Source organism: Micromys minutus, assembly GCF_963924665.1.
Source record: "Micromys minutus genome assembly, chromosome: 25".
Taxonomy (NCBI): domain Eukaryota; kingdom Metazoa; phylum Chordata; class Mammalia; order Rodentia; family Muridae; genus Micromys; species Micromys minutus.
The window spans coordinates 31,303,995-31,326,494 of record NC_137960.1 but is presented as its reverse complement, the minus strand read 5'-3'; the positions used below and the strand labels follow the sequence as shown (position 1 = coordinate 31,326,494).

Here is a 22,500-nt window from a genome sequence, read left to right as displayed (position 1 = left end):
GGTCTAAGGTTTTGTGACTGGGTTGATGTTCCAATTCCGTGAAGTCTTGGCTGGTTACAGGAGATGGCTGACTCAGGCTCCATGTCCCTCTTTGCTAGGAATTTTAGCTAGGATCACATCATAGATTGCTGAGGCATTTCCATTACCCTAGGTTTCTAGTTCGTCCCAGAGATGTCACCCACAACCCTGATTCCAGTTGTCTCTTCCAGTACGCTGTCCCTTCATCCTCCACCTCATCCCATACCCATGTCATCCAGTCTCTCCCCACATCCACCCACAATTTCTGTTGTTTCCCGTTCTCAATGAGATTCCGTGCCCACCCCCCCCCCCCCCTTTGAGCCCTCCATGTTTCTTTAGGTCTGTGGATTATAACATTTGCTTTATAGCTAATACCCACTTAGAAATTGGTCTTTCTGGGTCTGGGTTCTCTCACTCAGAATGATCTTTTTAGTTTCATCCATTTGCCTAAAATTTTCACAATGTCATTGTTTTTAATAGCTGAGTAATATTTCATTTTTTAAATGCACACATTTTCTATATCCATCTTCAGTTGAGGAACATCTAGCTTGTTTCCAGTTTCTTACTCTTATGAGTAGAGCAACAGTGAACATGATTGGGCAAGTGTTCTTATGGTATAGTATCCTTTGGATGTACATGTATTATTTTCAACATCTATTGGAGATATATACCTATTACAATAAATACTCTTCTTGTTTTCTTGTTTCCCCATTCTGGAATTGTACAGTAAGGAAGAACATTCTCTTCTACTTTCATTTCTTATGTGTTTAAGCAAGTATGCTCCCAAAGTACTTGTCATATTCCTTTGAGTAAGATGCTTGCTGTCATTATTTGTTTTTCAGAATGTCCCAGTTTGTCTGGGAAAAACCACTCAGGATGCTATCTGATTCTTTCAAATTTTCCTGCTGTTGTAACTTGTGCTTTAGTCTGAAATCTGGATGCTTGCTGCACTCCCTCGGCCTTCCCTATAAACAAGAGAACTGTAAGGATGTTCACACAAACATCTATGAATATTTGTCCTTCTGGGCCTGTGGAAACATGTCTGTTTATCATTACATACAACTACTTTCAGTCCTACACCAAGAATTTTTTGTAGTCTTACTCTTTTTTTTAAATGTTTATCATCTATGGAATACCTGTTGGTCATTAATAAAAATGTATTAGCTTGGGTTCTCTGTCTCTTAAAGCACCTGATGTACTTCCAGCCTACGGAGAGCTGTGTACATCTCCATTTGTCTACTTACACACAGAGAGATGCATACCTGCCTAGCTTTTTTAAATTAATTTTTATCATGTTATTTTATGACCTTTTTGTTGAATAGTTAATATTGTTATTTTCACAAGCATATTTTATAGTACCTGGACCATATCTGTGCATTTCAAATTCCGTAGTATAAGTCACCTTCAGAGTATGTGGTTTGCCTTTATTGCAAATGATTAGTTTTCGTGGTCTTAAATGTTTGACTTAGACTCCTAGAGCCCACCAAGAAACTCCTCACCAGCTTCTTACCTGAGTCTTCTCATTCCTGCAATTGCTTTGCAATAGTGTGATAAAAGTAAACCAGGAAAGGGAAGGAACATTTGCTGGTCAGGTTGGTCAGCAATTCTAATATTTTTCTCTTGTTTACCTCGTGGCTACTCTGACTTTTAGAAAGCATTGGTTCGAGCCTTTTCCCTCTAGTTTTTTAAACATTATATTTCTGCTCACATAGCACCTGAACATGACCATGCAGACTGTGGTTTGGACTTAGTGCCAGGACTTAAACCAATTGTCAATCTCTTCTGCTCACCTGTTGCCTTGAGCAAATGGCTTAAGCATTGGCATCTCTGTCAAAATAGCAAAGGAACAGCCTTCCTAATAAATATAAAGTCAAACAACTTGAAGGCTCAAAGCAATGGGTATAACTTAGTCTTCTCAGTCTTAGTATTCTAAGATGCCTTGTCATTACCCCTTTGTTTCACAGAAGCATATGTCCTGTTGGAGCCATCCTCTAGATTATGAAAACTGTAGCCTGTGTTAACAGTGTCTTGGGCAGTGATTTAGGAAAGGAGAGAATTGCAATGATAGACATTCTTCTGTCTTGAAGCCAGAAAGTACAAATCAGCCTTGCTTTTCATCATATTCATTTACAAATTATATATCAAAATCATTCTCTATTTGTGCAAATGTGTTTTTACTGGGCTGGGGGAGTTAGTTGTGGGCTTTTTTAATATTTGACTATTATTGACATTTCTATTTTTATCAGTTACAATGAAAGTAAAAATTACCATATGTGTGTGTGTGTATTCCATTTTTTAAAATAGCTTTAAATGATACTAATTTCTAAATTATATAATTATGTGATTAGTTGGCCCTGGCCTTCTCACCTTTGAAATCCTGTTCTTGATCATCTTAATTATAAAATGTAGCGAGTGATATTGAAAACTATTCTCGGACATGATTCCTACTCTGGATTGTAGTTGATGTACTCAGTGTCACACACAATTGAAGAAAACTGATTCTGACCCTCCTAGCAAATACCAATTGTCAGCAGCTTCTTGGTTAGAGATGGGGGCGTTGTCGTACTTCCCCTTCTCCATGCTAGGATTTTCTCTAGTTTGTACTTACGCAGTTCTTATGTAAGCTGTCACAGTGTCTGTGAATTCATATGAGAAGCAAACAGGTTGTTTTGGAGAATGCTGCTTCCTTGGAGTCATCTACCACTTCTGGTTGGCTTTTACAGTCTTCCGAACACCCCTTCTGCATAGATAACTGAACCTTGAGAGGGGAGGGGTGTGATACAAACATCCCATTTAGGACTGAGTACTGCAAAGTCGTTTACTAGGTGTATGTTGTTCAGTAGATCTCTACGTTCATTGCCATCAGATGCGAGAAGCTTTTCTGAGGAGAATTCAGCATGCTCTGCTCAGTGGGTCTAGCAATATGTGATTACAGGTTGTGCCACTCTGGTTTCAGTGGGTATCCCTTACCCGAGGATCACTGTTGTGGCTTGTAGGGTTTGTAGCTAGGTGAGATCAGTGATGATGTTTACCTTCCAATAGCATGTGAATCAATTTCCAGCACTATGAATGTTAGTCAGTAGGCACCAGCTCAATTTTTCTATGTTTGATAACTCAGTGAGTTGTGTCTTCATTAAGGTCTTACCATCGGGTTTTGGGAGGTAACCAATAGTATTGTCAGTAGCCTGTAATGTTTCGTTAGAGCTTTGTGGGACCACTTTGGACAGTGATTCAAAAAGATGTAGCCAGTTCCTAGTACTGGAAGTTTTATTTGGTAATATATGGCATCTAGTTGGGGCATTGCTGTTCCATTATATGACTAATCCGCTTAAATTCCATATATATCATATATTATATAAAAAGCTTCAACAATAGTAGTTTACATGTGGCTTTTCAAAACACCTTTAGTTAAGGTGACCTTCCCCATATTTCATCTACCCTGCCCTCCCATTACCCTCTCCAGTTAATCCTCCTATTCTGACTTTTTCTTTATCCTTTATAACATTAGAGTCTGTTTTCTGTTCTCTGGAAGATCTCCTCTTTGACACCTTACTAACTACATTCATTCAAAATTAATGAATGAAACACAAATATCTAAAGCTTAAAGCTAACATCCACATGTAAGGAAATATATGTAATGTTTCTTTGTAGGTCTGCGTTACTTAGGATGATTGTTGTTTCAGCTTTCATCCATTTTCCTGCATATTTCATAATTCCACTTTTAATTGCTAAATAATATTCCACTATTAAGATTACTAGATTTGATTATCCATTTGTCAGTTTATGGATAACTACGGTGTTTCCAGTTTCAGGTTATTACAAATAGAGCAGCAGTGGACATGGATGAGCAAATATCTCTGTGGTAGAATGTAGTATATGCCCAAGAGTAGTATTGCTGGATCTTGTGGGAGATTTGTCTTTAGATCAAAAAAAATTTTTTTGTATTTGGATGGCATACTTTTCTCTGGGTAAGTGTCTTGAATTTGCCAAAAGACAATTTTAAAGTCCATTGAAACAGTTTATTAGCCTAAAGATCAAAATAATACTTTGGCCTCCTTAATAACAATTTCTGGTAAGATAAATGCATGCCACATATCGCATGATCAAATGTATATTTTCTACAGCTCACATTAATTCTGGAAACACAACATTTCATCATCAATCTAGTTTTTTTGCCTTTTGTTTACTTAATCTAAAACAAGTTCTAATGTAGCTCATAGAGATGGGTCTCTAGCTGGCTTAGTCAGGTATGAGCCTGAATTCCCGATTTCTTAGTTTCCACTTCGGGGGTGACAAGGATTAAGTTACAGGCTTCTGTGCCTCCACTACGCCACTGTTAGAGGCTGCAGTGGATCCAACCTAGAACCTCGAGCTGCATCGCCAGCCTCACTCTGTTCTTATGTGTTTCTGCAAATATATCTCTATATCTTAGAATTTGATAAGGGGATAAAATAGCCAAGTTACATTCAATTTTTTTTAAAAAAGGCAAGTACAAAAAAGGGAAATATAAACAAAAATTATGTTTTAAATGAAAAAAAAAATAGTATAACTGTTAATGTACTGGATCTGTATTTCCTTAGCAAATGATTTCCAGTTTGTGGAGGCTAATTGTAAAAATATTTGACTCCTAAAGAATTAAACCATAGAGCTTTATCTACTGCTCACTAGAATGGGCTCGGTGGGTGGGAATGCATTGAGAAGTGTCGTCACTGTCATCTGCATGAGTGGGGGTTGGTTAGTCTTTTTAGAGCCAAGTACAATTAACAATGAAAGTAGTCCAGGTATTACCAAGCTTAAAAAAGAAGTACTTGGTGTAATCCTTAATACAATACTTATAAGACTGTTTTGATATTGCAAATGTTAGGTGAATTTGATGTATTCTCAGTTAAATCCTTTCAAATGTTAAATGCTTCTAATTAGACAAAATGAGATTTTCTTTAAGTAGGTAACACAGTAAGTTTCAGAAGATCTTGCCAGATCATTTGATAAAAGATAAGTGGATTACATGTAAACAATATGTCTGCTTTGAAGGTCTGTGTCAGGTGATATTATCAGGTTTTCTCTCTAAGGTATACTGGGAACTTTTTAAAGTAGCATTGCTAACTGGGAAGATGACTAAGACCGAGTGTGACACTGGAGGAGATATGCATTCTTTACAAACAAAGAAAATAAATATTTCTACTTATTTTTGTAGTTCTTTCATAGGAGATGGTAGGATAGACTCTCTCTCTGTGTGTGTGTGTGTGTGTGTGTGTGTGTGTGTGTGTGTGCATGCACGCACTTTCCCACAACTTAAACGATTTTCTGCTGCCAAATTGTGAGTTGACAATCAACACATGTAGTCTCTTTGCTAAAAACATTTTAATGTGACCTTATAAAATTTATAGGAGACCAGGATTGTGTCTAATTCAGACTGCTTTTTGGCTGGACAGCCCAAGAGCCCCTTCTTGCTGTAGAAGCTAGCTGAAGACTTGCTGCTGGATAAGGATTTAAAGCAGATCAATCTCCATGAACTTAAGCATTTATTCTTCCAAATGAAAAGATCCACACTGCAAAGCATACCCAGTCCAGATGGTCTTCAGTACAGTGACTAAAACCACTTAGAACACAGCTTCATCCTTACTAGGGATGTAGCAGAGCCAGCGAGCAGAACACCTCCCAAACTAGTACTATTGTATATTTAATACAGATGTGCAAGTAAAGGTGTCTAAACCACCTTCATTTACTCCTGTGAAGTTACAGGCAATCTCCCTTCGGGAACTAAAATATAATTCGAAAGGCTGTTTCCCCCTGAGTAGCGAACTGTACCTGCAAGCTTTTGTACGGCGGTTCAGGGATGGTCTGTTGACAGTGTCATGCTGTTGTGAAGGATCACTCTCTCCCCAGTTCCTCTCCTCACACCCACATAACAACCCTTTTCCCGATCGGGGCTTTAGGAAATGAGTAATGCTTAACCCATTTGTGTGATCAATTCACTTAAGCAGCTACTGTGAAATGTTAATCACAACTTTAATTTGTACTGCATTAGCATTTTGATTAACTTGTAGGCTTGCTAGCACACTTGAAGCGCTTTTACTCATAGTTACAGCTCGGAAATGACTTTTTGATTAATTAAGTTTGTTAGACAGCAGCTGAGCTTCCTGAATGCTAACCTTCTGGGGGTCAAAGTTCAGGGGAAAGTTACTATGAACAACTGTTGCTATTGAAAAGAGATCTTATAAATGTACCTTCACCGTTTTAATTATTGATAAAATATTGTATCCTCACTTCACATGACCTGATCTTTTAAATGAGCGTGCCTGTCTCTCCAGAAAGCTATTCTCAGGGGTCTTCCCATCTTTGCAAAACTTCCAGGAGCTCTTGAGCTAAGCAATGGGTTTGCTCTGTCTTAACAGCTGAAGCTTTAACAAGCTCCTACACTGAGTTTGCACTTACGTTTCTTACTGGGTTTTTTTTTTTTTTTTTTTTTTTTTTTTTTTTTTTTTTTTCTATCATGAGCCTTTTATTTGAGAATAGTTCATATTTTCAAGGTTTTCTAAAACCTTAGTGCTCTGAATGTACACAAATCTAGTGTGGTCTTGGAGGCTAAGTGAAATCAGGCCTGGTTTATCCTGGAGTGGTACGTTTCCAGGAAGGGTTGCAAAGAGTCCCTGGCTATCCTGCTAGTACTATTTCTCTTGTGCTAACATTTCACATGTTAGTTCAGTCTATTTGTTACAATTAATAAGCTGATACTTATATTATTAACCAAAATCCATAATTACCCATAGTTCTTTAACATTTACATACTATTTTTCTTTCCTGTTTATATTGTCATTAAGGATACTGCATGAATTAGTCTGACTTTCCTTTATCTCTTGGCCTGTATTAACTATGAAAGTTTCTCCAACTTTCTTTGGTCTTATGAGCTTTCTGTAGTGATTTGCATTCCCATGATACTCCACGATTAGCTTCGTTTCTCTACATTAATGTAATTTTATTTCATTCTGGATGAAGTAAATCTTTTAAAAATCCAATAAGAGAAAATTATCTTTATGTTATTTAATTTGGGCAGAAGTGGCAATATAGCCTGCCATCAGCTGTGGCCCTGGTGATTTTAATATGCTTGTGATCTCGACTGTGAGAGAAATGGTACAAGGAGAAAGGTTTTCTCACAGAGAGGAAGAGTCAGGGACAAGATGTGGTCTAGAGGATGCTGCAGCAGGAGCACAGGGCTGGAGCATCACATGCTGGACTCTGCACATAATAGACCTTCCACTTTTCTGTTACTGTTCTGTTTAACGTAGAAATATCAGTGGTTGTATTAGTGCCTACTGTTTTTATCTTGGATCATTTTCCTCCAGAATGGGATTTGTTTCAAAAAATATAATGTCTGAATAGCTGGAACTGGGATACAGGTATATGGATTAAAACCGATTCAAAGGTTTTGTCTTCAAAACTCATATTATCAAAATTATTTGTAAAGAAAGTAATATTTAATTACATCAATTTGTTTAAACTTAATGTTATTTTCTGTGTGTGGGAAAGAAGAGATGTGAGCCAACTGAAATCCTTTTTGAAATAAGACAGCGTATGTGTAAGTCAGCAGAGGTAGTGAAGCTTCCTGCAGAGAGCACAGGTCTGGAATTGGAAAGATGGGATTAATCCTCACCGTTATCACTCTCTCGTGTGTTATTACATATTCGCTGACCTTCTGTAAGCTTCTTTTTCCCTGTTGGTCTCACAGTTGCTATTAGTAAGGATTTAATTAACTTATTTGTGAATGTATATTTTATATTTTGTACAGTGCTGTACAAATATTTTCATCAGAATGTTTGCACACAACATGGCTTTATATAATTCACAATTTGGTATTTTCACAATAATTGCAAGATATTCCTACTACTTGATTACCTTAAATGTTCACTGTTTGAAGTCATAGAGGTTGAAAAGAAACACATTAGATTTGGATAAATTGGTTTTTCCTGCCACTATAAAACCGGTTGGGCTTAACTGTTCTGATAAAACCTGAGAAGATTAGGGAATTCTGCAGTAGATTTATAGTAAATGTCCACATCCTAATGCATGCCTCCAACTAAACAAATTTTCCTCGAGAGAGTGTTCATTCTGTTTTCTTTTACCTTTGCATGCCATGAATCACTTCAGAAGTTCTTGATGGTGAAATGCTTTGGTGTGTCCACTCTGTCTTTTCTGGCCTCTTTGCTTCATCTTCTTCTTTCTGGTCTTGCTCAGACATAAGCAGACACAGGAGAATTCTGCCTAAGTCATTTTTCTCTTCTCTGAATCTTACATTGAACAGTTCTTCCTGTCCTGCAGTGACAAAAGCTAGCCTCCCCTCCTCTTGTTTCTCCAACAACGTCCTTCTAGGGAGCCAGCTTCAGCTAGAAATGCACTAGATTCCTTTTTTTTAGCTGTTTCCTAAATGAAATCTTTTCCCCACCTTCCTCAAATAGTGCTCATAGTGTCAGGTTACCATCTTCAGCTCCATCATAGTGGCTTCAGCAGTTGGTTTTTTAAACATCATAAACACCTGTAACCCATGCTCCTGTCATGAGCGATGTCAGACTGCCTCACCCAGAAGCTGAGTGATCTCATTTGTGTCCCTTCTCTCACTGTGTCTTTATCAGTCAACTTGACTGAGCATGTCTGGTTTTGTAATCAGAATTTTTTTTTCCCTTTCCTGTTCTCTTAGTTCAGTCTTTGATTGTACTCAAACTGGCCACTTCAACAGGAGTGTGAGAGTGTGCTAACATCTTGTGCCATTACGGGTAACTATTAACACATGAATTCGCTGCCTTCAGGTCAGAATTGCTCATTATTGCAGGAAATAATGTCTGAGTATTGTTGAATATGTTCCCTTTTTTTCTACTAGCAAGAAGCATTACATTCGAGCTGCAGAGATCTCCTTTCCTCTGATTTGCTTTGTGGGATCTTCTTTGACCAAGAGAAATCCGTCTTTTCTGAAACCCCTACACACACTTCATCAGTAGTAACCCCCACCCCCCAACAGTAGGATGGTCTCTTTAGCTTATTTGGTGTTTACTGAACATGACCTTAGAAATACTAGAATCTACCAGAAAAGTTAGAAAGTGAATGTTATAAAAACAAATGGATGATATATCTGTACTCATACTTGATTGCCTATACAGAAGGTAGAGCTCTTAAAAAGGGACAGATCAAACTCAGTTGTTCAGATGTGGAAATGAACCTTGATAATTAGCTAATTTACCCAGAACCTTGCAGTTAGAGCAGATCTAAACCATCGGGCTGTGCCTATCCTAACACGGCAGCTGTAACCAGTGCCAAGTGTCAGGGAATTGCACTGAAGTCTGCCTCCTTCAGCCTTCTTACTCTTCATTCCATGTCTGCATATTCTGCCTGCCATAGAGTGAAAAATTGGAAGAGATCTGTCAGTGCTGGGCATAGCCTTTTTCTCTTGTCGTTACTTAAGCAATACAATGCATTAGGTGTCATGGATAATCTCCGGGTGATTTAAGGCATACAAGAGCATATGCATTCGTTATATATAAACACTACCATTTTAAATAGGAAACTTGAATACCCAGAAATTTTGGCATCTTTCCTGGATCCTGGAACCATTCTGTGACAAATACGGAAAAAAAGATTTAATTTGCTTTCATTGAGAAACATCTTTGAAGTTCCATTTGATCTAATATACACATTCTTTATAAAATCTGTTGTACTGAATTACACCACCACTCAAATCTACACATCTTTCACTTTACTCTGAATTCCATAGCCCTTGTACTACACTAATTACAGTAATACCTTTGGTGCCAAGCTCCCCACAACTTGAATCCTAACCAGACATATTTTCTAAAATGTTGTAGTCTTAGATATGTTTCTTTCTCTTTCTGAACAACAAACTCTTTATCTATAAAATGCACTTAAATTTAATGTCACATAAAAGAATCACTTTGTCTGTTCTAATCACAAGTTACTCCCAGTGTCTTAGAGGACACTCAAATGTCCTCCAGTGTCCTCCTTCCTACCTTGCTGGTCTTGCCTCTACCCCTAAACTTGAATTGATTCCTTTCTTAACAGTGCTGCTCAATGTAACTTACTGGTTGCCCACCTTCTGTCCTAGATCCTGAGGTCCCCTCTAGCCTGTATTCCTGTGGGTCTTGTCTCCACTTCAGTAGCCCATCCAAGTTTCTCCCTAAAATCAGAATCATCAGAGCTGTGTCTCCTCATTAGATCTCTGTGATAAACTCTTATGTAAGCTGAGAAAGAAACTATAAGATAGTATGACACAGAGTCCTTACCCAGTTCAGTCATATGCTGCCGGGATCCTCAGTCTCTCATCCTTAGCCCTGTCAGTTAATGACCTGTGAACAGTAGTAACATGGGTTTCCCACATGAAAACCAGACTGACTTCTTTTACTTGGTCCTACACAGCAGGATTAGTCCTTTGCTAATCTGCTTGTCCCTTCATTTGCTTGTCATTGCAAACCTCTCCTGATGCCCAGTCCTCTACTCCTCCCACACTGTGGAAATTCCTGCTAAGGAGGCTGGGGAAAGGACCGTTTTGTGATGTTTCAGTGAGTCTCCGTTCATCACTGTCCTGTATGCAGCAGACAGCTGCTGGGTCCTAGTGTTCTCATGTTGTGTATTTTCTCTTCCACAAAACCTCTTCTGGGTTCAGTAACATAAAGTGGCCTTCTCTTCGATGAGATAAACGGGGTAAGATTGGGATCCAAGCCCGGCTGCGGCCGCACGTGTCTTTAACCCCAGCACTCAGGAGGCCTGGTCAACAGAGCAAGTTCCAGGGCAGCCAGGGTTCCACAGAGAAACCCAAAAAAATGCCAGTCTATATCTGCCATCAGAGTTTGTGTTTTCTTTCATACTGCCTTTAGTAGATTCTCAGTAATTTAGTCATTATAGTTGGATCTTTTTACTTTAATAAAGCAAATATGTACTGAATACACTGAACTAAAGCTAGAGTTACAAAGAATGATTCCAAATTCTCATTACGAGGAATCTCTAGTTTACAGGACAATGTGCAGACAAAGAATCCCAGTAGATCAGGTACCCTGAGAGTAAAGGCAGAGGAGTCAATGGGCCTATGCCTGTCTGGAAGAATCGGGGAGGCCTCGAAACAAGAATTTACATGTGTGTAGGGGGAAATAGGAATATTCAATTTTATAAAAATTTAACACCTGAAGTGTGGCAAAACCCAGTCATTTTGAATTACTCCACTGACAGCAAGTTGAGTGGGGGTGCTCTGCAAAGATACCATTGACAATAAATATTTAAGTAGAGGAATAGACTGTAGAAATTTAGGAAGAAAATTGAGTATTAAAGAAGCTTGGATTAGAACGAGAATAAACGGAGGCTTTGAGACGGTGGAGACAGGCTGAGGGGTGAGGCAGAGTAAGCAGCACTAGGCAGTGGTTGGGACAGCTGTGGAGCCGTGGTCACATGTGCACTTACTTGTAAACCCTCCATCCCTTTCTTTTCTGTAATTTAAAGATGAGTTTCAGTTCAAGATGGACTTTCAATTTGCATAAGCACTTATTTTGTGTGTTTTTGTTGTTATTATGTTGGGGGTTTTTGTTTTTTTTTTTTTTTTTTTTTTTTTTTTTTTTTTTTTTTTTTTTTTACCTGTTTTTCACATCTGAATCATACAATGAAAACTTTGTGGAGTACACTCATAAATTTTATAAAATCTTTCAGCTTCATAATGAAAACTTCAAAGTTAAGAAAATATGGTTAATCCATCCAACTGTAGTTGTGAGCTTTTGATTTAGAGTTTATTCCTAGTCAAGTTATAATAGAAACTATCAGAAGTACATTTCTTTTTGTTAGTCCTCATTTTACAGGTTTTAAAAGCATCATCGTATCTCGTTAGTAATTACTCCTATCTTTTTCTGTTCACTTAGCTGGTCCTAAGTGTTGTGATTTGCAGACTACAGTATTTTCTGCATAGCGTTCATCATAACCTGTTTGTCCCATACATCTTAAAGATACTCAGCTTTGTAGAAAAAGGGGAACTGTGCACGCACAGTTTCTCAGAGTTCCAAACAAATTCATGTGTACCTGAACCTTCACATGTATGCATACATTTATATACACACATGTAAATATATTCTATCTATATTCAGGCTTTTGCAGTATAGTTAGCCCCACAGGCCCTAATGACCAGTGTGATCATATACAGAGCATCATATACAGAGACCCTGGTCCATTTCCCCCAAAAAAAAAAAAAAAGAGCGTGTGCACACTGAGATCACAGAATGGTAGCACCGCACATACTAACATACCTTAAAAATGATTTCTAGAAACAGTAGATTCTGTACATTTTATAGTATCAGTGAGTTATTTATTATTAAAGTGTCATGGACATAGTTTGCTAGTTACATCCTAAAACAAGTTAGTAAAATGCTAAAACTGAATAATGTAATTGCCAATATATTAACTTACATGTCTCTCAGTCAGCATTCTGCAGGATCTAATTTAATTGAAATCACTTTGCCTGTGTAAACTTCTCCTCTGTTTAAATAAGATTTCACTGTTTAGTTTTGCCTTAAGCAAATGCAGCCTTTTGTTTGTCCATAAAACATTAGATTAGATGTATAGACTAATATGGATAGTTTTCATCACTGCACATAAACCACGGGCAGTTACCCATGTAGTATGGTATATTGTCACTAACAGTCAGCCTATATCTTTACCCTGCTCTTCTAGGAAAATGTATTTCTAATAAAAAAATCTATTTCCAAGTTACTGATTTTACATTTGAAAGACTAGTTTACATTTCAAATGTTCTTGATTCAGTGAGTTATGCAAGTATTTACTAGGAAAGTACATGTTTTTCATATTATTAGAGAAAGAAATGTTTTTTACTTCTTTGATACTTATATTTGACCCTCGTGTGAGAAATTCAGCTTGTTCCCAATTCTCAACTCTCACACATAGGAAGTTTAAGATAGAATGCTTGATTTTTCTTCTTCTTGTTGTTGTTGTTGTTGGTGGTGGTGGTGGTGGTGGTGTGGTGTGGTGGTGGTGGTGGTGTGGTGGTGGTGAAGATAACATGATTCCTGGAGGAGAGAGCAAGTGTCCTGATAAGCTACTGCACTATCTTCCTTATCTAGGCAATGCTGGATGTGGCTGCAAGCCAGGGATGGCTCGTGACGGCCCTGAATATCACACACCTGATTCAGATGGTGATCCAAGGCCGATGGCTCACGGACTCTTCTCTTCTCACGATACCAAACATAGAACAGCACCATCTTCACCTTTTCAGGTAGTTATTTTTCAATGTAATTATTTTAATTTCAAAACAGTCCGGTTTGGGGGTTTGGTTTGGTTTTTGTTCGAATGGGGGACCAGAGCTGCTAAAATCCACCCCAGTGGTTCGTACGTGCCATGCATGACCCTACCACTGTTCAACACCGACCACAAAGGCAGTGTTCTTCTCTAAGAATGTACAACTACAGTTTCATGTGGTGCCTAAAACAGTAATTCTTGCAGGTTGAAAATAATCATTTTTCAGGGGAGAAGAGTGTAGCTCTGATATCATAGCCTCCTTTGGAATTGGATTCCCAGCTCCAAGATGAGCAGCAAGTTTAGCCTCTTTCTCTTTACATCTTTTTCTCTTTGCAGCTTTGGTTGTTATGTCTGTATCAGTTGAATTTATTTCCTTACACTATCAGCCTCCATTTAAGAAGACATTGATAACATAAGTTATGATTCAAATGCAAATTCTCATTTTCTGCTATTATATAAGAGAATTAAGAAATCAGGAATCTGTCTTCAAATGAAAATTGTATATTTTTGAAATGTTTTATATACTAGGAGCTCAAGTGTGCATTTAAAAAAAAAAAGAGTTTCTGTTAGCATCAAACTTCTTACCCTTAAGTGTCATGTGATAATATAAATGCTTTATCCTGAAGGGAAAAATAATACGTAATACATGGAAGTTGGCAGTGTTTGAGTAAAATATTTCCTTTACACCAAGATTTCACACCAATTGAGAGACAGTTTTAAGCCAAATTTTAGTTTGGTCATCATGCAATCAACAAAACAGTCAACCTGATAGTTGCCATCATGTGAATTTTTAAACCAATCAACAGGGAAAGAGGTTGCAATCAGATGCCTATAAATACAAATATCAAAAAATCCTCAGGCATGGGTTACAAGTATAACTCGGTTGATAAAAATGTTTGCCTAGCAAGCAAATAGCCCTAAGTTTAATACCCAACACTACATAAATCAGTCCTGTTAGTATACAGCAACCATAAATTGGAGGCAAAAAGGTCAGGAGTTCAAAGCCATTCCCTAGCCACATATCAAGTTCAAGGTTAGCCTAACAGGAGATCCTGTCCAAAAAAAAAAAAACCTCCCTTAAGACTCTTTTCATTCAGATATATTGGGGCCCATGACTCCACAGTGTTTCAATGTATCGTGTGTGATTGATATCCCTGAAAACAGATACACACATGCTTAGAGCAAGCCATACTAGTAGCAAGTGGTAAGAGGCAGAAGACAGGAGTATGTGTCTTGGCTGCCTCAGGGTTCTTCCCCCACATCACTACATGTTACAAAAGCGGGATTTCAGCAGTAGAGTAAGCATGTTAAGAGACCTAGTGGTTCATTAGGTGAACTACGTGGTGCCTAGCAAATTCAGTCCAGTTATCTAGAAATCCTTAAGAGTGTGTGTATGATTTGGATTTTTATCTTTTTCATATCAATAAGATCTAGGTGGCCTATGTTCATGTAGACATCCACTGTAAAAGCTAAATGTTTACTGCGCTCATATATGAATTAGTTTTCACATTTCATATATATTTCATAGTGGTAGCCATATAAGATAGCTTACAGAATATACTGTGGTATTTAAAAGTTAGCATGGTGGCCTACAGATGTACATTTACTTTAAAGAAACTGTTTAAACCTCTGTTATTTGACTATGGAAGAAATTTTGTTTGTGTATATTACTTTACAGGAAATGGAAATCACCTGTAAAAGGCCCACATTCGAGGAGCCGAACATCCATTGAGTGCCTTCCTGAGCTGATGCATGCCTGTGAAGGGAAAGACCATGTGTTCAGCTCCATGGTAGAGAACGAGTTACAGCCTGCAAAAACAAAGCAGGTAATTAAGATGGAGCATTAATGCATCTGAGGTGTTCCAGGCCGTGCTTGCCCCTATTTCCTCTCGCAGCTTCACTGCAGCCTTGGTTCTGGACGCACAGCAAGCACACTGGCATTGTGTAAGCGGTCATGCCTCACAAGGCCAGTAAATATTACCTTAGTTTAAATTTGAGACTGTCGTATCTCACTGTACATTACTGTGCACACAGTTTTTTTCTCTTATGGAAACATAAAGGTTTAATTACAGAGACCAAATACTTTGAATTTCATTTTAGGGGGTTGGTGCCTCAATATATACAAAACCCCTTGAATTAATTGTTTATGTCTAAAAAGTCTTACTTTAGTCAATATCTTATTCCTAGGTTATAAGGTACTTTTTAAAACAATCTCTGAACTATATGACCTATATAGAAAGTTAAATTGATGTTGTAAAAGGCAGGGTAAGTCATCTACCTAATCTTTTGGAAACCAAAAACATGAATGAATAATGTCAGAAATATTTGACTGTCTAAACTTTTAAGTAATTGGCATTTTATCTTGACGTTTTAAAGTAAGTATTCAGAAGTTCTTCATACTTGATGTATTGATATGAAACGTCACACATTGAGAGGAACTTCTCTACTGTGTCTCTTATTTCCAAAGTGAGACTTTAAAGCAAGACTTGGTAAAACTGAAACAGGCATAATTGTCTGAGTGACTGTTCAGTTTCTGTTGAACCCCAAGTTGACACAAATCATTATTTAAATAGTCATAATAAGTGCCTATCTTTCTAACTAAATTACCATCAAAATTATGAATAAAAACCTCTTTGAATTCAAAAGAGACTACTGTTAGCAACAGCAGATTCCTCACATATCACACACTGATTTTAAGCCAAGTTTTAGATGTGGCAAAAAATTAGGACATTGTTTTAATTAGTTGAGGGAGAACTCAGAAGTAAACTTACTTAATTTATTTGCATAAATTGCCATTCTGTTATCTCTAAAACCAAATGCAAATTGGCTCTGTCTGATATGATGATGGTTATTTGGCTCAAAAGTGCTTCAATTTGCAGAGCAATCTGGTGTCGGCTCTGCAGTGAGGCGATCCCAGGTAACATACAAATCCTGAATTATTCCAGAAATTAGTATGTTTAAAGCATCAATTTAAGTGCTAATTGCAGTAGTAATGAGAAAAAGCAGTACGACTGTGAGATTTGCATCTCCTGCCCCATCAGTATGCCTGGAACGGCTGCTGACTGGCAGAGGATTTGACTGCTAATTAAATAATTGTATGCATGGCAGTGATCTTGCCTGATTCAATAGATGAAGATTAATCCTCAGATAAATATGTTTGGCTGGTATTGAAATGTCTGAGCAGTTTCTTTAAAAATAGTTCATGAGATATAGGTAGATGATAGATAGATAGATAGATAGATAGATAGATAGATAGATAGATAGATAGATAGATAGATGGCAGTTTATACATATATACATATACCCAGTGAATAAATGTGTACACATTATAGACTGAAAACAATAATAAATACTTTCAAAATAAAATCCAGGTAAGACTTTTAAGAGCATTTTAGAGTAAAATTCAAAGAGTTGCTAAAAACAGAAAACATTGTTTCAGTAACTAATTTAACTGTGCAAGTAAAAATAATAAAAATAAAGTTCCGGTGTGTTGAATAACATGTCTCCTTGAGCATGTTTACATTTCTCTGCTTTATCACGGCTGGTTCTGGCAGGGGGTTGGCCATCATGTGTACTTAAACTACATTTCATAGCTATTTCACAATCTAGTTCCAGGTATAATTTCAAATTCATAAGAAAATGTTGTAGGATATAAGTTACACTGAAAATTCTCTTTGAACTTTTTTGTTGGTGTTTTGTTTTTGTTTGGTTTGGTTTGGTTTGGTTTTTTTGTTTGTTTGTTTGTTTGTTTGGTTGGTTGGTTGGTTGGTTGGTTGGTTGGTTGGTTTTGGTTTGGGTGGTGTTGTTTTAATTCCTGAGGGTGATTTGACTCATCACAGCTTTATTTCAATTACATATATTCAGCAGCACTGAAGCCAGAGTGAATAAGCAATTCAAGTCTATAAGAAAAATTGTAATATACATTAAAGAATCAAAAGAAACCAAAGTGAAAGTGCTCTTGTAATTCTTAAACTACATTAGGGAGTATTTGTAAATGTTATAAAAGATGACAGTTACCTCAGTGTTAGGTTAAATGGGGGGAAGGGTATCCCAGGTCCACAGGAAGTTTGACCATGCTTACCCTATGACGCCAGGTGGGTGTTGGGCTGTAGGGACGCCGCAGGGCACACCGCTCTGGGGGTAGGAAGGTGCCAGCTGGTTTTGGGAGTGAAGCGAGACTCCTACCATCCCTTAGGGTCACCAGAGTCTCAAGCCTCATCTCTGCTGGGAGCCAGGGTGCCAGTCACAGACCACGGCCCTACACCTTAGCACCTTGAGTTTCTTATGACACGGTTTCCCAGGGTCTAGATGTTCTTTCATTCATTCATTCATTCTACATTGTTGAGCACTAATTGAATGATTATTCACAAGTGTCTTTAAAAAAGAATAATGTGGCAAAGTGTGTTGGTTTAATAACTTAATTTAAAGAATTTAAGTACTGTCAGAATGTTAATATAGTTTTTTTTTCTAGAAGGACCCCTAGAATTATAGAGCTTCCTATGAATTATAGCTATTACAACATTTCCCTGTAGAGATTTGCAAAATAATTTTAGAATATGAACCCCCCTCAGAAAAAGTGTATTGTCATTATGTTTCGCTAAGTTGCTTAATGAAATATCGTGACATCAATTTCAAGTTTTCTGTATTAGCCCAGGTTATGCTTGCCACATTAAAAATCACATATAATATCCAAACAGGCACACCTCTAAAACAAAGAAGTTCCCAGTAAACATTTTTTTTAAGATTTATTTATTTATTTATTTTATTGTATGAGAGTACACTATGGTTGTCTTCAGACACATCAGAAGAGGGCATCAGATCCCTTTACAGATGGTTGTGAACCACCATGTGGTTGCTGGGAACTGAACTCAGGATCTCTGTAAGAGCAGCCAGATCTCTTAACCGCTGAGACACCAGTAAACATTTTTAATCATACTTACTTTTTAGTATGACCAATAGTTACCCAATAGCATGTGAGATTTGCAATAAAGATATAAGTGTAGATTATAATAAATCTTTTATTCAGTTGATTATGAAAAAAAAAAACTGATGTTGAAAGCATGCCCTTCCCCCATATACGAGTATCAAAAGGGGCTAATAAAATCTGGGTAAATGGGTCACATCATTGGCAGTATCCTACTCGTGTAAAGCGGAGTATAGAGGCTCTCTGTTACTTCAACAGCCACATCAACAGATGCAGTTGCAAAGTTCCAAGACTGACTTTCTAGAAGCACACCATTTCTTAGCTGTTCACTGCATTTTCCTCTAATAGTTCCTGTAATAATAATTTTTCTTTTTCATTCAGGCATGGAATTTCTTATCTCGCTTGCCAGTGATAAATGTTGGCATAAGTGTTAAAGGCTCAGGGGATGACTTGGTTGAAGGACATAATGAACTCTCCATCTCAACTCTGACAGCAGACAAACGAGATGAAAACAAATGGATCAAGTTGCATGCTGATCAGCAGTATGTGCTTCAAGTCAGCCTACAGAGAGTCCATTTTGAATTCCACAAGGTTGTAGTATTTGGTTTCCATTCTCAAATATTTCACACCAAATATCTGCATGCACCACCACACATATCTTTTCTATTGCTAATGTGTTCGTGTCATTCATGAATCCTGCTTTCTCAACTGGCATTAGCAGTGAGCATCAGTCTTTTGAAATTAGTCAGTTCTCCTGATGTGTCTTTTTTTTTCTGTCTAGAATAACCCTCTACCTTACCTTGCCTGTAGCACTCCTCACAAACAGACTTTTTTATACATCTGGAGTGCTTTTAAAGTATAGATTTCATGGCCCCACTCCACAATAACCAAAACAACGTCTCTGAGATCTGATGCCCTGGTGCTCCACAGGATTTTTAAGGACATTAAACTTAAGAAGCATGCCCTGGAGGATCTTGATGTGCAGGACCTACAGACCGCAAGGCAGATGAGGTTGAAGTTTCCCTACTTAGTACTCTGCTCTGGAATAAGACACTAAGCCTTTCTGAGGCTCGGTTGCCACATCTGCCTGCTTCCTTGCATTTAAGAAAGCGTTGTCAGTTTCATGCATAGAAAAAGTATACAGTAATTTTATTGTATATTACTGTGCTCTCTTCTGTAGCCTGATACCAAAATCATTTAAGTCTTAGAAGATCAAGTGGTATAGGAAGATTGTTTTTTAAGTGCCATCAAGACTGAAATAATAGACTTTGCCTTCCTATCAACCTGTTTAAAGTCACTGGTTCTCCTGGTGCATTCAACGTTATAAGTGACTTGGTTCTTTCTCTTCGCTCTATATATTTAATGTGTCAGCTATAACATGACTTAGGAAAACTCCTTGTTGTATGCTTGGCATTTTAAATGCCTCATATATCTAAATAGACGTTTCTTTTCCTAGATTTGGAAAATCTGCTGTTTTTATTAAATATGTTTTCTATACCTTCAGTTTGTCCTTCTCACAAGCCCTGGGGATGCTCTTGTCTCCACTTCTCCGGTTCTGAGAATAAAGGCATTTACCACCGTGCCCAATTTAGATACATGGATCCCAACTCAGATCTTTGTAATCCCTCCACCCACCTGAGTGCCTGTGCCACACCCTGTGCTTCTGTGATTCATTCAGCAGCGTATTTGAATTATGTTTAATGTATTCAGTGACAGAATTATTGGATGAAATCAAGAATTTTATATCATCAAGTATTCCTAGAATGCTTCATTTTTTAATTTTCTTTTCTTTGGAATTTTTATTTTAGAATTGACTATTTTTCCCAGAAATCACATTGCCATAAATTTTTATATTTATTGTTTCTTTGTTGGAACTTGCCTACTTAGGCTTAGGCCATTAGTGGGTTTGGGGGGGGGGGTTGTGTTTGTTTGTTTGTTCATTTGTTAGTTTGAATCCAAATGAGAAAGGAAGAAACTATAAAATATCCAGATAGATGTGGAGTTGATGGATGACCTTCAGGTGAACAGCATTGTAACCATAGCCAGCAGAGGAGAAAATACAGCCGTTCTCAATGTTTTATCTCTTTTTCTGGTTTGCAGGGAAAACATGACAGTCACGCAGTTACTCCTCGATTTCCAAAATTAAAAGATGAAGGGTGGATTTTGATATTAGGAGAAGTGGATAAGAGAGAGCTGATGGCTGTGAAACGAGTAGGGTTTATTCGGACCCATCATGAGGCTTCCATCTCTTTCTTTACTCCTGAAACACCTGGAAGGTAAGCAGAGCCTTATATACAGCCTTATATACGTTTCACGGCAGTGATGGTGATCTGTCTGTCCTGAAAACCTTGTGCTCATTGGAGTATGTACTAACAACCTTCTCCCCTGCACCTCTGGTAATGCTCATGCTTAAATATGTGTTCAAACTAATTTCTTAATCCCAGCTTTGCTTTATAAAATAAAAAAAAAAAAGACTGGTAGGCCTGTCAGAGGACAGCCATGCTAGGCTACTGTCTGTGAGCACATTATAGCATCCACAGTAGTGTCAGCCCTTGGTGCACCCCCATGAGAGGGATTCCAGATTGGGCCAGTCACTGGAAAGCCTTGAGAGGCCCGACCAGCAGCTGACCAAGACAGATGCAGAAACTTACACCCAACCTTTGGACTGAAGTTGGGACCCCTATGGAGGAGTTAGGGGAAGGATTGAAGGAGCTGGTCTTCCTATGGGGTCGACCACAGGAAGACCAGCAGTCTCAACAAACCCAGACCCCTGGGAAATTCCCGAGACTGAGTCACCAACCAGGATCATACAAGGGCTAGTCTGAGACCCCTGACACACATACAGGCCTGGTCTGGCCTCAGTGAAGATGTGCCTTGTCATTAAGATACTTCAGAGCCCAGGGAAGGGGGATGCCCAGAGGTAAGGGATACCCTCTCAGAGCAAGGTGTAGGGAGAATGGGTTGAAGAACTGTTGAGGGGGAATAGGAGGGGGGACAACTGGAATGTAAATAAATAAAATAATTAAATAAATTAAAATTAAAGCTTGGCTGCAAATTTATATTTTTTCTCCAGATTCTTATTGGTGCATATTTTATACAGTGATGTATTTCATAAATCACTCACACGTTTCATGTACTTCCGTCTTTATCTTTCAGATATATCTTTACCCTGTATCTCATGAGTGACTGTTACCTCGGCCTAGACCAGCAGTATGACATTTATCTCAATGTCACAAAAGCAGACATCTCTACACAGATCAACACCAAGGTCTCTGATGTCCTAACTGACTTGGCAGTATAGTATCATGACCCAAACAGGCCATTTGAACAAGGAAGCTGGGCGTCTTGGCTGTTCTTTCATGTGGACAAGTTGAACTACTTGGTGTCTGCCTTGGCAGAATCAACTTCAAACCTCAAAACAACAAAAAAACTTACAGCGGCTGCAGTGACGATTCCAGCAGTGGTAGCCACAGAGGCCTTTTTAGGAACTGCTGCTTTTTGTAACAGATTTGTGGGTTTCTTTACATGTAAGATAAGTAGGCATATAGTACTCTTACATTATGTATGTTAGAGGTGATAGTTATGGGTTATCAAACTTTTCATCTCATGGTGTACTGTTTACATGAATACCAGCTACTCCTTTTTCTAAAGAAACTTACATTGTGGTGTGACGGGTTAAAAGTTTAAGCAACTTAAAATATATAATTCTATGACGCGATACAAAGTTGATCTTATTGGCAAAATTCATACTTTGGTTTGATCACATGTAGAAATGGCTTCACAGATTTCTTATAATGATAGTAATATATGATATGAAATTATATTGCAGAGATCAATGATGACTTTTCAAAGACCATACACTGCTCTTAGAACATGTGAACACTGTACCTGGTGGAAATAAAGTATACAGACTGCTCCTTCTAGACAAGCTACTCTTTTTCTCCTGTGACTTCCCATCCTTTCATCTGCTTCTTACCACTTTTAATGGCCAAGAATTTTGACAGTGTTTAAAATTAATTACTTATCCTAATTTTTAAGAGAATTTGGCCTACAACTTTAAAGTGTTTAGTGTTGATGGTTGTTGTTTTTTAAAAAAAATACAATGATGAAAAGATTGATCAATCTTACAAATGAGAGGTGTCCTTTTTGTTAAGTATATAGTCTTTGGTGGTTTCCTACATGAAGTTCATCCTGCTCACGTTTAGTCCTCGGTCCTGCCTTACATGCCTGCCACCGCCATCATCCCGGGCTGTCTAGGTGAACATGGA

General features: G+C 37.9%; 1 protein-coding gene across 1 annotated transcript in view; it reads left to right on the top strand.

Moving 5' to 3' along the window:
* ASCC3 (activating signal cointegrator 1 complex subunit 3) overlaps positions 1–22,262 on the top strand; it is a 228,484-nt gene extending 206,222 nt beyond the window's left edge. Inside the window, exons 38-42 of the mRNA XM_080938316.1 lie at positions 13,134–13,285; positions 14,987–15,134; positions 18,614–18,823; positions 20,333–20,508; positions 21,389–22,262. Coding sequence (XP_080794442.1) covers positions 13,134–13,285; positions 14,987–15,134; positions 18,614–18,823; positions 20,333–20,508; positions 21,389–21,533 — 831 coding nt within the window. The 3' untranslated portion in view covers positions 21,534–22,262. The remainder of the gene's footprint in view (positions 1–13,133; positions 13,286–14,986; positions 15,135–18,613; positions 18,824–20,332; positions 20,509–21,388) is intronic.
* The last annotated feature ends 238 nt before the right edge of the window (positions 22,263–22,500 follow it).